This window comes from Sciurus vulgaris (genome assembly GCF_902686455.1).
Source record: "Sciurus vulgaris genome assembly, chromosome: 3".
Classification (NCBI taxonomy): Eukaryota; Metazoa; Chordata; class Mammalia; order Rodentia; family Sciuridae; genus Sciurus; species Sciurus vulgaris.
In genome coordinates this window covers 67,863,655-67,881,736 of record NC_136463.1, presented here as the reverse complement: position 1 = coordinate 67,881,736, position 18,082 = coordinate 67,863,655, and the positions used below count along the sequence as shown (strand labels likewise).

Below are 18,082 nucleotides of genomic sequence, written 5' to 3'. Positions count from 1 at the left end.
AGAATCACAACAGATCCACACCAAGGCACATTATAATGAAAATGCCTAACATTCAAAATAAAGATAGGATTTTGTAGGCCGCGAGAGAAAAGCATCAGATTACATATAGGGGGAGACCAATACGGATAGCAGCCGACTTCTCAACCCAGACTCTAAAAGCTAGAAGGGCCTGGAACAACATATTTCAAGCTCTGAAAGAACATGGTTGCCAACCAAGAATCCTACACCCAGCAAAACTAACCTTCAGATTTGAAGATGAAATAAAATCCTTCCATGATAAACAAAAGTTAAAAGAATTTACAAATGGAAAGCTTGCACTACAGAATGTTCTCAACAAAATATTCCATGAGGAGGAAATGAAAAACAACAATGGAGGTCAGCAAAGGGAGGAACTACCTTAGAGAGAAACCACTCAAAGGAGAAACCAAGACAACTTAAAAACCAAAAATAAGCCAAATGACTGGGCATACAAATCATATCTCAATAATAACCCTGAACGTTAATGGCCTAAATTCATCAGTCAAAAGACATAGACTGGCAGAATGGATTAAAAAGAAAGACCCAACAATATGCTGCCTGCAAGAGACTCATCTCATAGAAAAGACATCCACAGACTAAAGGTGAAAGGATGAGAAAAAAACCTACCACGCACATGGACTCAGGAAAAAAGTGGAGGTTTCCATCCTTATATCAGATAAAGTGGACTTCAAGCCAAAGTTAGTCAGAAGGGATAAAGAAGGACATTTCATACTGCTTAAGGGAACCATAAATCAGGAAGACATAACGATAGTAAATATTTATGCCCCAAACAATGGTGCATCCCTGTACATCAAACAAATCCTTCTCAATTTCAGGAATCACACAGACCACAACACAATAATTCTGGGTGACTTTAACACACCGCTGTCACCACTAGATAGATCTTCCGAACAAAATCCAACCAAAGAAACCACAGAACTCAATCACACAATCAATAACCTTGACTTAATAGACATATATAGAATATTCCATCCATCAACGAGCGGATTCACTTTCTTTTCAGCAGCACATGGAACCTTCTCGAAAATAGACCATATGTTATGCCACAAAGCAGCCCTTAGGAAATGCAAAAAAATAGAGATACTGCCTTGTGTTCTATCAGATCATAATGGACTGAGTAAAAATCAATGACAAAATTAAAAAGAGAAATTACTCCAACACCTGGAGACTAAATAATATGCTACTGAATGAAACATGGATAACAAAAACATCAGGGAGGATATAAAAAAATTCTTAGAGGTCAATGAGAACGACAATACAACATATCAAAATCTCTGGGACACTATGAAAGCGGTGCTAAGAGGAAAATTCATTGCATGGAGCGCATTCCAGAAAAGAATGAAAAGTCAACAACTAAATGACCTAACATTACAGCTCAAAGCCCTAGAAAAAGAAGAAGAGAATAACAGAAAAAGTAGTAGAAGACAGGAAATAATTAAAATCAGAGCTGAAATCAATGAAATTGAAACAAAAGAAACTATTCAAAAATTGACAAAACAAAAAGTTGGTTCTTTGAGAAAGTAAACAAAATAGACAAACCCTTAGCCACACTAACAAAGAGAAGGAGAGAAAAGACTCAAATTACTAAAATACATGATGCAAAAGGAAATATCACGACAGACACCACTGAGATACAGAACATAATGAGAAGCTACTTTGAAAATCTGTATTCCAACAAAATAGAAACTACCGAAGACATTGACAAATTTCTAGAGACATATGTTCCTCCCAAACTGAACCAGGAGGACATACACAATTTAAACAGATCAATATCAAGCAATGAAATAGAAGAAGCCATTAAAAATCTACCATCCAAGAAAGCCCAGGACCAGACGGATTCTCAGCCGAGTTCTACAAGACCTTCAAAGAAGAACTCATTCCAATACTTCTCAAAGTATTCCAGGAAATAGAAAAGGAGGGTACCCTACCAAACTCATTCTATGAAGCTAATATCACTCTCATACCCAAATCAGGAAAAGACACATCAAGGAAAGAAAATTTTAGACCAATATCCTTGATGAATATAGCTGCAAAGATTCTTAATAAAATATTGGCAAACGATATCCAAAAACATATTAAGAAAATCGTGCACCACGATCAAGTGGGGTTCACCCCTGGAATGCAAGGATGGTTCAACATTCGTAAATCAATAAACATAATCCATCATGTCAATAGACTTAAGGATAAGAATCATATGGTTATTTCAATTGATGCAGAAAAAGCGTTCGACAAAATACAACACCCCCTCATGCTCAAAACACTAGAAAAAATAGGGATAGTAGGAACACACCTGAACATTGTAAAGGCTAAGCCCATGGCCAACATCATTCTTAATGGAGAAAAACTGAAATCATTCCCTTTAAAAACGGGAACAAGACAGGGATGTCCTCTTTCACCACTTCTACTCAACATTGTCCTCGAAACTCTAGCCAGAGCAATTAGGCAGACCAAAGAAATTAAAGGGATACAAATAGGAAAAGAGGAACTTAAGCTGTCACTATTTGCGGATGACATGATTCTATATTTAGAGGATCCAAAAAACTCCTCCAGAAAACTTCTAGACCTCATCAATGAATTCAGCAAAATAGCAGGCTATAAAATCAACACACATAAATCTAAAGCATTTTTATACTCAAGCGACAAAACAGATGAAAGGGAAATGGGGAAAACAACTCCATTTGCAATAGCCTCAAAAAAAATAAAATACTTGGAAATCAATCTAACCAAAGAGGTAAAAGATCTCTACCATGAAAACTACAAAACATTGAAGAAAGAAATTGAGGAAGACCTTAGAAGATGGAAAGATCTCCCATGTTCTTGGATAGGCAGAATTAATATTGTCAAAATGGCCATACTACCAAAAGTGCTATACAGATTCAGTGCAATTCCAATTAAAATCCCAATGATGTACCTTACAGAAATAGAGCAAGCAATCATGAAATTCATCTGGAAGAATAAGAAACCCAGAATAGCTAAAACAATCCTTAGCAGGAAGAATGAAGCAGGGGGTATTGCAATACCAGAACTTCAACTGTACTACAAAGCAATAGTAACAAAAACGGCATGGTATTGGCACCAAAATAGACAGGTAGAGCAATGGAACAGAATAGAGGACATGGACACAAACCCAAATAAATACAGTTTTCTCATACTAGACAAAGGTGCCAAAAAAATGCAATGGAGAAAAGATAGCCTCTTCAACAAATGGTGCTGGGAAAACTGGAAATCCACATGCAACAGAATGAAACTAAACCCCTATCTCTCACCCTGCACAAAAATCAACTCACAATGGATCAAGGACCTTGAAATCAGACCAGAGACCCTACATCTTATAGAAGAAAAAGTAGGTCCAGATCTTCACCTTGTTGGCTTAGGATCAGACTTCCTTAACAGGACTCCCATAGCACAAGAAATAAAAGCAAGAATCAATAACTGGGATAGATTCAAACTAAATAGCTTTCTGTCAGCAAAGGAAACTATCAGCAATGCGAAGAGAGAGCCTACAGAGTGGGAGAATATCTTTGCCACTCATACTTCAGATAGAGCACTAATTTCAAGAATATATAAAGAACTCGAAAAACTCTACACGAAGAATACAAATAACCCAATTAACAAATGGGCTAAGGATATGAACAGATACTTCACAGAAGAAGATTTACAAGCAATCAACAAACATATGAAAAAATGTTCACCATCTTTAGTAATAAGAGAAATCCAAATCAAAACTACACTAAGATTGCATCTCACCCCAATTAGAATGGCGATTATCAAGAATACAAGCAACAATAGGTGTTGGAGAGGATATGGGGAAAAAGGTACACTCATACATTGCTGGTGGGGCTGCAAATTAGTGCAGCCACTCTGGAAAGCAGTGTGGAGATTCCTTAGAAAACTTGGAATGGACCCACCATTTGACCCAGCTATCCCACTCCTCAGCCTATACTCAGAGGACTTAAAATCAGCATACTACAGAGATACAGCCACATCAATGTTCATAGCGGCTCAATTCACAATAGCCAGACTGTGGAACCAACCTAGATGCTCTTCAATTGATGAATGGATAAAGAAACTGTGGTATATATATATAATGGAATATTACTCAGCTATAAAGAATAATAAAATTATGGCATTTGCAGGCAAATGGATGAAATTGGAGAATATCATGTTAAGTGAGATAAGCCAATCTCAAAAATCCAAAAGACGAATGATCTCACTGATAAGCGGATGATGACACATAATAGGGGGTGGGAGGGGGGCAAGAATGGAGGAAGGAGGGACTGTATAGAGGGAAAAGAGAGTTGGGAAGGGTGCGGGGGAAGGAAAAAAATAACGGAATGAATCAAACATCATTACTCTATGTAAATGTATAAATATGCAAATGGTATGCTGTTACTCCATGTACAAACAAACAACATGTATCCCATTTGTTTACAATAAAAATAAATTAAAAAAAAAAAAACAAAAAACCCACTATGGTTTCCATCTTAGGCTCTCCCTCTTACCCTATCACTTTGGGAGAAGCCAGCCAGGAAAAAAAAAAAAAAACTAGCATAGTACCTTACGGACGAAAGCATTGAGATATCAATATGTTAACTAGCCATTTTCTATTTCTAAACTACTTTACACATTATACAAATGCTTTGGACTCTAGTTAACATTCCTGATTCCTTATAGCTCCCTGTACGGCGTAGCATATGAACTCAAGTAAGACTTCGAAATTAACATAGACTGCAAAGCAAGCAAAGATTTCATGAAACAAGTATCTGAAAGGATGGAATTTGCATAAGCAAAAAAAAGTAAGAGCATTTCAGAAAGAGGAAGCAAGTGGGACAGGCAGTCAATTCAACCTAATAAACATTTATTACAAATCTATTATTTGCCATCTTAGTGCCAGATGCTGAGGCTTCAACAATAATTGGGCTTTGTTCTTTTCTATAAGGGGAGAGGGGAAAGACGCATATAGTAAGTACTACATACCAAGTTATGAATATAACTGAAGTATATTATGATACTGTGATAAATACATATTTGGTCTCTGTACTGGTACCTGGTACATAGCCCCTAAAACCCTTGGAATCTCCAGAGTAATAAAACTTTCTTTTGTATGGTAATGAGATGACTAGTTGCTGGTAGACAGCTTTAGGACAGGGACTGGTCACCATGACAGAATTAAAGATTTGAACTTTCAGTCCTACCCTCCAACATCTGGGGAGGGGAAAGGACCTGAAGTCTGAGCTTAACACCAATGGCCAATGATTCAATCATGCGTACATAGTGAAGCCTCCATAAAACCCCCCAAAATTTGAAGAACTTCCAGGCTACTTAACACATAGAGGTTCCACATGGTACACCTGAAGTCAGCATGGAAACTACACCTCTCCCTCCTACTCTACACCCCTCTTACTCTAATACATTTTTTTTTTTCCAAATCTGGCTGTTTATTTGTATCCTGTATAATATTCTTTACAATAAATAAGTAAATGTAAATAAAGTATTTCCAGGAGTTCCATATGTCATTCTAGCAAATTAATGCTTCTATAATCAGAAAAGAGGGTTATGGGAACCCCAATTAATATCCATTAGTCCAAAGTACCAGTTACAACCTGGAGCTTCTGACTGCCACCTGAAATGCAGGTAATCTTATGGGACTGAGCCCTTAACCTATAGGATCTAACACTATTTCCAGGTAGACAGTGTCAAAATTGAATTGAATCATAGGATATTCACCTGGTATGGGCTGGAGAATTACCTGGGGTGGGGGATGTCTACTGCACATCTGGACACTAGGTTGAGGGTTGAGTATAACAGAGAGAAAAAAGTTTCCTATTATTTGCTTTACAGAGAGAAAAGACAAAACAGCCAAGTGGAGAAAGACATAATATCTGTTATGGATGGTAACTGTTAGGCTGCAGGCTGCTAAAGAAAAACACTGGACTTGGAATATGTAAATAACCAAAAAGAGACTGGTAATAAGCAGAGAGAAATAAGAAGCTATAAGAATAATTCAAATCTTAGGGAAGACCTGGGATTTGGAGGCATGAATAAAAAGATTAACAATTTCTTTAACAAGATGCAAAGAGATTCCTAGAAACCTTAAAAACTCTTACCTACTCTGTGCCAAGATTTTTCTGAGTCAGCCTCACAGGAGGGGTACTACAGTCCATTTTAGATGTTCCTTTAACACACACCTTCTAGCTATATCAGACAGACCCCTGTTACAAAGTCACAGTGCCCTCTTGCTCACACTTGCCAATGGTAATTTGTTGGCCATTCCACTATTTCCAATCTATAATGATTTTTGTTCAATTATTTAAGTGTTCATATGGATAAAACTTTCCCCACAGTTTGGTTTTCAAAGAACCAGCTTTTATTTTTCTATGTTTTCCTGTTGTCAATTTCCCTGATTTCTGCTCTATTTTTTTTTTTTTTTATTCTTTTCCTTCTCCCTGTTTTAGGTTTATGCAGGGTTTAGATTACTGATTTCAGATCTTTCTTTTTTTCTAATATACATTTAACGCTCTAAGTTTCTTAGCACTGATTTTACTATGTCCTATAAATTGTGGAAAGATGTATTTTCATTTTCATTTAGTTCTTTTTTTCCTTGTGTTTCAGTTTGGGAAGTTTCTATTGATATATCTTCAGGTTCACTGTTTCTGTCCTCAGCTGTGTCCAGTTCACTGACAAGCCCATCAAAGGTATCTTCCTCTCTGTCAACTGCTTTTTATTTCCAGCATTTTATTTTGATTCCTTCTTTAGGTTTCTATCTCTCTGCTTACATTACCCATCTGTTCTTACATGTTGTCTTTTCTTTTTTTAATGAGCCTTATGATATTAACTAAAGTTCTTTAAAATCTTCAATATGACAATTCCAAAGTCTCTGTCCCACCTGAATTTGGATCTGATGCTTGCTTAGTCTCTTCAGACTGATTTTTCTTGCATTTAGCATGCTTTGTAATTTATTATTCAGAGTCAGGTATGATATATTGAGTAACAGTGTTACGTAGTAGTCAGCAATGAGTAGTGAAATGCAATAGCAAGGTCACAGGTTTATTACTTTTAGTTACTTTTAAAGTTTTCTTTAAGTTACTGCCAAGGCAAATGAGTAAAGAGCTTATAGCAGATAACCTGTAGAAAGCATCAGTACATAGACCTTGCAAATAAGCAAATAAAAATAAAAGGAGCTAATTGGGGGGGGGGGGGGGGTAATTGGGGAAATGCATCAAGGAAAAAGGATTAATGGGACTAACTCTTGACAGGGTCCACTGGGGTCAGGGTAAAGCTAGGAACTATGGCCATAGGTGTCTCCATATATTTCAGAAGGGAGGTTTCTTAAGTAACACAGGTGCACCAATACAAATTCTAACCAGCTGCTGACCCCAGTACCCACATTAACATAGAACTGACTTGTAAATGAAGCCCCCCTAGAGAGAATGAGAGAATGACCAGGTCACCATGACAATCAAATAGTATTAAGTAGGGTCAAAAACACCACTACTCCAGGGAGGTGAAAGGAGTTTAACACCTGATTGGCAAAGAGTGCAGAAGGTGGACTCCAATTTTCAAGTCGACCATAAAACAGCACTAAATTTGGAGATGGCACTGTTCTCTTTGTTGTTCTCTGCTCAGAGACAACAATTCTCTCTTTTAATATTTTTTTAAGTTGTCGATGGACCTTTATTTTATTTTTATGGACCTTTATTTTTATGTGGTGCTGAGGATCGAACCCAATGCCTCCCACGTGCTAGGCAAGCACTCTAGCCCCAGTCCACCATTCTCTCTTGAGCCTTACTTTATTTTCACTTACAATAAAGATCACTTGCATGGCTTTTCATGTCTGACTTTAAACATTGTTTCATGGGAACATAAGAATCGAGGTTTGGAGCATCAGCTCTCTACACTCCTGTGACATTAGGAACTGAGATAAATAGGCCTTTAGTGTGAGGTTTTATTTTAATCAGCTGGAGGTAGGTTTTGTTTAATGTTTGCTGTGGGTATAGGTGTCCATTTCCTCTAGTGTCCTTGCTTTGGTCTCCTTTATTGTCTTTGGGTTTTCCTGAAAACATCTTATATGGAGTCTCTGTGTTATAGCTCTCTGTTATAATTTACTGTTAATATATTGGAACCCTGTGATCAGATATTGGGGAAGGGACATATTCTACAAGTTGATTATATCTCCATTGTTTTACTGAGCCAAAGTCCTTGAGCCGAGACATTCAGAATCCTTTCTCAGTTTCCCCGCCCCCCCCCTTTCTCCTTACTTTAAGCAGGAAGGCCTAAGCCTAGATCAGCACTAGATCAGATAAGGCTTGAATTAAGTAGTTTTGAGTGCAGATCTTTGTTAAGGATAATAGAAACCTATGAGCATAATTCAAAATTATTACTTCTCACCTTCCCCTCCTCAAAGCACAAAGAGATGTTTTCCCATCTTCATCATGAAAACCCAGTAAGACTTTTGGAGGTAAAATTAACAAAGGTGTCAGGGTTCCTCTAAGACTGGACCCTCAGAAGTTTTAACTCTCAGGCTAGTCCAAACTTAGTCCCCAGCAATTCATCAATTATGATCTAAAGGCTCCCACCAGTTACTGGCTCCAGCAGCTTCTTCTCCTGGTAAGCTATAATACTCCACTGTCTAATATTTCACTAGTTTGGGGAGTGACTGCCTTGTAACTGCAATCCTCTGATGAATCTAAAAAGAGTTGCTGGCTTTTAGTTTTGCAACTTTTTTCTCGTGAACGTTAAGTGCTTATGATATTTCAAGTTCTTTACATGTCAGGGTGAACCTCAGTTTGATTTCAAGCAAACCTGAGTATATTAAGTTTGCCATCTAGTGTTCTTATCTGCACCACAATATTCAGTATAGGCAGTTAATTCATTATCACCAAGAATACAAAACTGGGGAAGGAAAGTCTCTTTAATAATGAAGTTGGGAAAACAATGAAACCAGACCTTTATTTCATACTATACACAAAAATCTACTCAAAATGGATTAAACACTTAAGAACTAAAACTTTTATAAAATCACTAGACAAAAAGCATAAGAAAACATTTCTTTTTCTTTCTTTTTTTTTTTTTTTTGTACCAGGGATTGAACCCAGAACCACTTAACCACTGAGTCACATTGCCAGCTCTTTTATATTTTATTGTGAGACAGGGTCTCACTAAGTTGTTTAGGACCTCGATAAGTTGCTGAGGCTGCCCCTGAAGTTGCTCTCCTCCTCCATAAGCCTCCTGGGTCACTGGTATGTACCACTCTGCCCAATAGGAAACGTTTCTTGACACCAGTGGGCAATGTTTTAGATATGAATCCAAAAGCACAGACAACAAAAACTAAAATCAACAAATGGGAATGCATTAAACTAAAACACTCCTGCACACAGAAAAGGAAACAATCAACAGAATAAAAGAACAACCTATGGAAAGGGAGAAAATATTTACAAACCACACATCTGATAAGGAGTTAATTTCCAAAATAAATAAGAAACTAAACAATCACTAGGAAAAAAACATGTCACTAAAAACTGGGTGAAGATCCTAAAGAGACTTTTCTTAAAATAATATGTGCAGCCAACTGTGGTGGCACAGGTCTGTAATCCCATAGACTCAGGGAGTTAAAGTAGGAGGATGGTAAGTTTGAGGTCAACCTCAGTTATTTAGTGAGACCCTGTCTCAAAAAATAAAAATAAAAAGGGCTAGGGATGTAGCTCAGCAGTAAAGCACTACTGGGTTCAATTCCCAGTACCAAAACAAATACACAGACAGACAAAATACGAATGACCAACAAATTTAAGGAAAAAACTCAAAGCATCATTAGTCATCAGGAAAATGCAAATTAAAACCACAATGAACTATTACCTCACACCTCTTAGAAATAGCTATGATCAAAAAAGATGGAAAAAGCCAGCTCATGGCCCATGGCTTTAATCCCAGCAACTCAGGAAGCTGAGGTAGGAGGAATGCAAGTTAAAAAAAAAAAAAAAAAAAAAAAAAGCCTTGGCAACTTAGCAAAACCCTATATCAAGAAAAAAATAAAAAGGGCTGGGGATATAGTTAGTGGTGGAGTGCCCCTAAGTTTAATCCCTACCCCACCCCAAAAAATGAAAGAAAATAAGTGCTGAAAGGATAAAAAGGGAACCAATGTACACTATTGGTGAGAATGTAAATGAGAACAGTCATATGGAAAATAGAATGGAGGTTCCTTAAAAAATTAAATACAAAATTACCATATGACTTAGCAATCTCACTTCTAGTTATAGATCCAAAGAAATTAAATCAAGTATAATGAAGAGATATCTACACTCCCACGTTCATTGCACAATTATTCATATAGCCAAGATATAGAATCTACCAATGGAGAAATGGTTAAAGTATAATATATATGTCAATACACACAGAGTGGAATACTATTCAGTCTTAAAAAATAAGGAAATCCTGTCATTTGGAGGCAACACGGATACGCCTGGAGTAAGCTAAGTGAAATAAGCCAGGCAGAGAAAGACAAATATTGCATGATCTCATTTATATGTGGAGCCTAAAAAGGTAAAACTCACAGATGCAGAGAACAGAATGGTAGTTGCTAAGGCTGGAAGTGAGGGGCCGAGGAAAGGAATGGGAATATGCTGGTCAAAGGTACAAAGTTGCAGTTAGGATAAATACGTAGTTTTAGAGTTCTATTCTACAGCATTACAGACTACAGTTAACAACATTATGTACTTGGGGAAAAAAAAAAGTGAAATTGCTTAATGTTAACAAAATACAAGATAGCTTTAAAAAGTTGTTGCTTTTAAGTTTTTAATCTATTTTAACAAATTCTCTAATTTAGTGCTGGAAGTTTTTACTGTTGTTTTGGTTTCTTTTTCTATTACTGGTGACTGAATCCAAGGCCAAGGCCCATCCTTAGCCCTTTTTTAAAATTTTTTTGGAGACAAGGTTTCAATCACTTGCCCAGAATTAGTCTTAAATTTACAATCCTTCTGCTTCAGCCTCCTGAGCAGTTGGGATTACGGGATCATGCCATGATGCTCTGCTAGTGTTGGAGTCTTATTAGATACTACAGTTGAAACTTCAGCAAAGGCACACACAAAAATACAGCTGATAACAAGTTGCTAAGTAATAATTATTTAGGAAGAACAAACATTGAGAAACTTTGAACTTGAAAATAAAAGAATAACCTTGGCTTTTCAGATTGATCCTGACAGACAATGAATGTTAACATGCAGCTTAGAAAAATCAAGCATAAGATAATCAGTTAAAATTCATTTATTAACCTAGGTATAGCGATGCCCACCTATAATCAGCTCACAGGCTCAGGCTGGAGGATCAAAAATTCAAGGCCAAGCTAGGCAACTTAGCAAGACTCTGTCTCAAAATAAAAATTTTAGAAAAGGGCTAAGAATATAGCTCAGAGATAGAAAGTTCCTGGGTTCAATCCCCAGTAAGAGGAAAAAAATACTTTTTCACTCACTCAACAAATATTTACAAAATGTTAACCATAAAGCTAAATACCAAGCTGTACACTCATGAAAGGACAAAAAGGAATAAAAATATGTACAAAATGTATAAAAGCCAGTAATCTAGAGGGAAGATAAGTTAATAAAACAAATCATCACAAGTCCTACAATGTGGTGTTCAGCATGGAAAAAGGATTATTTCTCTGTTCATGCATACTTTGGGTGGTACCTAGTGACAGACAAACAAAGCTTCACAAACTGTACCCTGCATTACTACTGGCTTCTTTTCCTTCCCCTAAGTCATTCCTCATTATAGGTGGAGAATTAGGAAAAAAGTTTAGCATACTCAGCTCAGTGCCATTCTCATCTCTGTAGGTATGTCTGCCTGCAGAAATATGTTCTGGTCTACTCTCCACTTGTGTGGTGAAAAGCTTGCCCCCAGGACTGAAGCCTGTAGTTATCTACGTGTGCATAAGACAAGGTAGGTTAATCTACTTGAAGGTGAAATGTTAGCAAGCCTATTTGCCCACAGGATCTAAAGTCACATTCTACAATTATGTTTATCAGAAATAAAGCTGATATCCAGTTTCTGGATACCTCCCTTTGTTCTTCCCTATGTCTTCTTGGTTTTGAATTTGGGCAGAGATGAAAGATATCCAAGTACCTCCAATCCCAAAGAATCCCCTATACCACACCACTTTAAAAGTAAGTAACCTGTGCATACTTCCTCAGAGCTAGAATACAGAGTACATATGAAAGAGCGAGAAAGTAATGGTAGATTGTAGCCAGATTACAAAGCAAATGAGTATGTACTTTATCTTGCGGTTAACAAGGAATCATTAATGGTTTCTAATAAAGTAAGTGACAAAAAAAATTAGTTTAAAAGACTAATTTCTACTGAAAATGAAGACAATGCTTGAACAATAGTTAGGATGTTACTGCAAAAGTTAAAATGAGGACTGGGGATGTAGCTCAGTGGTAGAGCACTTACTTAGTATGTGCAAGGCTCTGGGGCTTAAACCCCAGCAAAACACACACACACACACACACACAAAGGGCTATAGTAATGCCCAAATAAATTATGACATAAATTATGAAATATTATTCATCAATGTATGAATAATATTTATCTTTGTATACTGGCTTAAAAGATCTAAGACATATAGTTTAAAAATGAAGCTAAAAACCATGTACATTACCATTTAATATTAAGGACTTACATTATAATACATACTTTCTACAATTACATACATGTGTATGTAAATATATGGAAAAAGGACATAAGAACAGAATAAAACTGTAACAGTCTCTGAAAATGGTGGTCAGACTTCTTTAATATTGGTAGTGTTTTACTTTTTAAAATAAAAATGTTTATGTATACTTTTGTAATAAAAACTAATATTAAAAACTGATTTTAAGATTGAAGGGGAGAAATTATAAGGTTCTTGCCTCATACAGTGGTTCTGAAAAAATGGAGAGCAGACAAACCTGGTAGGATCCACTTCAAAGCTAACATGTTGCCAATCAGAGGATGTGATAACAATTCGCAACAAAGGATCCAAGAGTTTTTGTAGGTAGGTAGCACCATATACCTGAGGAGATGCACAATTAAACATTTATTATGCCAGCTCCATTTAACTTGCATTAAAAAAAAAATCTAATCTGCACATTCTATATTAATTACTATATGACAAACCTTAACATACACACAAAAAATGAAGGATACAAACCTTGAAACAGAAAGTCATTATTTTACTGGCCAAGCTATTGCCTCGGAAAAGCGTCTGCATGGAGTCCGCCAATTCTACTTCCTTAGAAAACATGTTCCAGAGTAGTTGATAGAGTAAATGCCGAGAATCAAAAAGAGTAACCAGAACTCGAGCTAGTTCATCCTAAAAACACAACAAAATTGTGTCAGAACAATTTTACTTTTTTCTTAAGGAGGAAGCCAAAGATTGGCAAAAAGGTCAATCCAAAGTTGATAACAATTTGCTGGATGAAAGTAAAATGGTGCCTGATAAATATTTCCTCTGGGATTTGTCTGATACATTTGGTTTTGATAGACAAGTTACTGCAGACATATAAACAGTTAAGGATTAAACAGTGAAAGATAAGAGAGATGTAGGCTTTACCAAGAGGCAGAAAGACTTCAGGATTCTGCTCAAATTATATCACAAAATGAAAGATATGAAATAGAAAATGGCAGCAAAGAGTTTGATTTGCACAGGCATTTGCACAGATTCTTTTCTTAGAAAATTACTGAGCAGAAATGACTTTGGTGACCAAAAGAGATCTCTCCTCATACCATCAGGTGAACTCAATGAACACAGAAATATGTCGAGTTAGAAAAACACTACAGATTTTCAAGAAATCATGACAAAAAGGACCTAGGCTGGGCATTCAGAACTTAGAGGTCAGCCAGACTGCATACAAAGTTAGAGGGATGGGGCGAAGGTTGAAATTTCCATCTATTATTAAATGATAACTTGGGATTCCTCATAGTAAAGTAGTTTTGGTATACTCAAGTAAAATGATTTGATATTAAATTGAGTAACCACAAGCTGAGAGGAGATCTAGAGAGCACAGATAACCATAAAAAAATGTCTCAATAATCAAATGATGACAAAAAAGACCTGGATAATTGGTCCACAGCCCCTCTAAACCTGGCTGGTCCAAGGATAACAATACCTGATATTTGAATAAAGGAAAAAGTTTAATAATCCTAACCACAAATAATCTAGAAACCACAGGGTGGGGTGGAGCACACCTGTAATCCCTGCAGCTTGGGAGGTTGAGACAGGAGGATTCCAAGTTGGAGGTCAGCCTCAGCAACTTAGCAAGACCCTGTCTCAAAACTAAAAATAAAAAGAACTGGGAATGTGGCTCAGTGGCAAAGCACCCCTGGGTTCAGTCTCCAGAACTCGCCCCCAAAATCAAGAAGCCCAAGAATCATAAAAATCCAATATTCTGCTTTATTCCCTGCAGTTACACAATATGTATTTGACGAAATATAAAACTCTATCTTTCATTATTGAATAAAAGTATGAGAGTTTAGTTAAAAAACAGAAGCTTTTTTAAAAATTACTGTGGGTTCTTGTTGGTGGTGGTGCTGCTCATGGGCATTGAACCTGGGGCCTTCCTTGTGCATGCTAGGCGAGTACTTCACCATTGATCCACACCTCCAGCCCAAAATTCCTGTATTAAATGTTTGTTTTTGTTTTTTTTGTACTGGGAATGGAACCCAAGGGTATTCTACCACTGAGCCACATCCTCAGGCCTTTTTATATTTTTTATTTTGAAGCAGGATCTCACTCAATTACTGAGACAGGTAAATTTGTGATCCTCCTGCTTCAGCCCTCCTGAGTGACCGGATTACAGGTATGCCCCAACATATCAAGACATGTTAAATAGTATTTTTTCAATTCAAATCCCTACACACCTCTAAATTTTGAAAATTTTAAGCCACTGAAGTTAAAAATATATCTATAAAATAGAATTAATTTTTTCTTTAAATGTAGCTGAACATGGTGGCAGAGGCAAAATTCTAGCTACTTGGTTCACTGAGGCAGGAGGATTGCAAATTCAAGGACAGCCTGGACAATTTAGCAAAATCTTCTCTCAAAAACTAAAATAAAACAAGGGCCGTGGATACAAGTGTCATGGATATAGCTCAGTAGTAGAGCACTTGCCTACCATGCACAATATCCTGTGGTTCAATTTCAGTACAACAAAAAAATAAAATAAACGTTATTTCATATTTTGTCCTCCTTTAGATAACACCTCTAACAGATCTGGCCTAATAAAATATTCCTTGGCAAAATAAAGTCATTTTAAGGGCAGAGGCTGCAACTCAATGGTGAAGCACTTACCCTTTATGCAGAAGGCCCTGGGTTCAATCCCCAGTACCAAAACAAAACAAAATATAAAGTTATTTAGTATAAAACTTAATAGAAATTATTTACTATAAGAAAACAAAATAAATTAAAGCTTCTTAAAGTTATTTTTTGTCTTGTGGTATGAGGGATCAAATTCAGGACCTCCTATATGCTAGGCAAGAGCTCTACCACTGAGCTACACACCAAGCCCAATTCTTTTTTTTTTAAGATGATCATTATGGGGCTGGGATGTAGCTCAGTGGTAGAATACTTGCCTAGCACGTGCGAAGCCATGGGTTCAATTCCTAGTACCAAAGCAGGGGGAAAATACTGAGTATTTTTAGTGTTAATTACAGGTAGGTGGTTACATGATAATTCAGAATCCATTTCCAAAATATTTGAAGATTTATGAACTAATTTTAGGCTTCAGGATGCTTTCAATAATTTGGAGTTGTTGCTCATCAAGGGGTATTGAAAGTCAGTTATGCAAGATAACTAAGTTCTAGAAAACTGCTAAGCAATACTCTGCCTATTGATAGAATTATACTGTACACTTAAAAATTTGTTTAAAGGGTAGACCTCATGTTAAGTTTTCTTATAAGAATCAAACCAGAATAATCAGAGGAGAAGCATTTTAGACAGCTGCAGTGGCATCAAGAGTTCTCTAAGGGCAGAAACAAATACAACACATTTGAGAATCAGAAAGGTAGCTAGAGTGGCTTAAGTTTAATGAACAAAAGGGAAAATGGCATAAGATGAAGGCAGAGATGAGGCAGGGCCCAGATCAAGTACAGTTTTGTAGGGTGAAGACTGAATTTATAAGAAATATGATCCTAGAGCCATTTGGGGGTGGGGGTGGGGGCAGGAGGCGCATGGGTTTTACTGGGGATTGAATCCAGGAATGCTCTACCACAGAACTACATCCCCAGCTCCTTTTATTCTGAGACAGGGTTTCACTAAGTGTTCCAGGCTGGCCTTGAATTTTTGATCCTCTTGCCTCAACCTCCTGAGTAGTTAAGATTGCAGGCATGCGCCACCATGCCTAGCTCCTAGAACTTTCAAGTAGAAACATTCTACAGGCAGTGATGGATTACCTTATTAGGGAGAATTTATTATAACTGAAATCATTTTTGGTAGAATGGATTTTTCCATGGGGTGTAAATAGAACATGTAAGGAACAGAAATTTCAATCATTTCCCCACAGATGAAAACCACTTAAAAAAGTATATAACCTTTCTTCTAGCTCTTACATTTTACCAATTTGTCCAATAAACATTCACTGAACAAATACATTTTGAAGCATTTGCTATGTGCCAAGCATTCTTCTTCCCCATTTGCTCAATAAACTTACCCACTGAGAACAAGGAACCACATTGGCCAGAGCCATAGCTATAGGGAGTTCTCCCTGATCCCCCATCATTGTGACCAACTCCACAAGTCTCTCAAACCGATCTGCCAACACTGTTTCTGCAAGTGTGTCAAATTCTGTTCCTTGTTGAAGGATTTTTGTTAGAACCTCCATAAATGTAGCTCTTGTCTGGAGATCTTTGTGATAACCTAAACCTGATAAAGACAGATGCAAGTTTGTGTAATAGGGCCTTGAGGAAGCAATTTTTTGCTTAAGTGTCAACACTTCAAAGTTTTATATTTCTACACGAAGTTTTCTATTTATCTCACCTATAGAATGCATGAGGCCACTGTCCACATTAGCATTAAGTAAATTTGACATTGCGAGGACTGTACAGTGCCTTAGGGATGCCAGCCTCCGAGACATACCACGTTTCCTGCCACCTGTTGGTGCATTTTCATCTTCAACTTCACTGCAGTCGTTTAAAAGGTTCATAAATAAGGTGAAGTACCTAAAAAGTACAAAAACTGACCCTTATATAGCGAAAGTCATTTCAACCAGAAAGCTAATCAGACATTCTGAAATAATCACATGTGTATCATATGAATGCTCTAGATAGCTGCTTCTCTTCAGTCTTAGGATGATCAAGACAGTGAGGCTCCTCATGAAGTTGCTGTGTTGAGGATCATCTTATCTTGACAAACTTCAGTACACATTTCATAAGATAAGCATAAAATGTTTTCTCACTTTTAATATTTGGCATTAAAAACCAATGGTCCAAACAGTCTCAATAATGTCATTTTAAATGACTTAAAACAATGAGTTTTATTCTAAGTAAAACTTTACCAATCACATTATTTTCTTTAAAAACCACAACATCCTATCCCAGGCTTGTCATTGTGAATATTTCTTCACAAATAGTGTATATTTTATGAGATAGCAACAATGACATAAAACCAATTAGGCAATTCAGTCTACTTTCTAAATAAAATCATTTGCTTCTTGGTCTATACTATTTTCATTATAGGGGTGGGGGAGCTTTGTTTGTTTTTTGCTCTGTGTTCTTGGTGGCTGAAATTTACTTAAGAAATAACTGCGATTTGGCTTCCATCAGCTCCACACCATCTCCTTCTTCAGGCTGCAGTGGAAGACCAGCAAGGAGTGAAACCACTGCTTCCATGCTTGCCTGGTCCAAATCTCTGAAGAAAAATAATTTAGACACTATCAGTCTTTCAGTTTCTTCCACTTTACCTTTCCTTGAAATAAATCTCTAATCAACAAACTTTAGGAACTATTTCATTAAACAAATTATTAGCAAAACCTAAGTAATTTGAATAAGTATACAGACCCCAGAATGCAAAAAAACCATTTCA

At 36.7% G+C, this 18,082-nt stretch overlaps 1 protein-coding gene across 7 annotated transcripts in view; it reads right to left on the bottom strand.

Moving 5' to 3' along the window:
* Window positions 1–18,082, bottom strand: part of NF1 (neurofibromin 1) — a 257,173-nt gene that overhangs the window by 125,003 nt on the left and 114,088 nt on the right. For all 7 annotated transcript variants that reach the window (XM_079130415.1, XM_079130414.1, XM_079130411.1 and 4 more), the window contains 5 exons: window positions 17,792–17,908; window positions 17,039–17,220; window positions 16,713–16,924; window positions 13,217–13,378; window positions 12,975–13,078 (listed from right to left, as the gene is read on the bottom strand). In XM_079130415.1, the coding sequence (XP_078986541.1) occupies window positions 12,975–13,078; window positions 13,217–13,378; window positions 16,713–16,924; window positions 17,039–17,220; window positions 17,792–17,908 (777 nt within the window). The remainder of the gene's footprint in view (window positions 1–12,974; window positions 13,079–13,216; window positions 13,379–16,712; window positions 16,925–17,038; window positions 17,221–17,791; window positions 17,909–18,082) is intronic.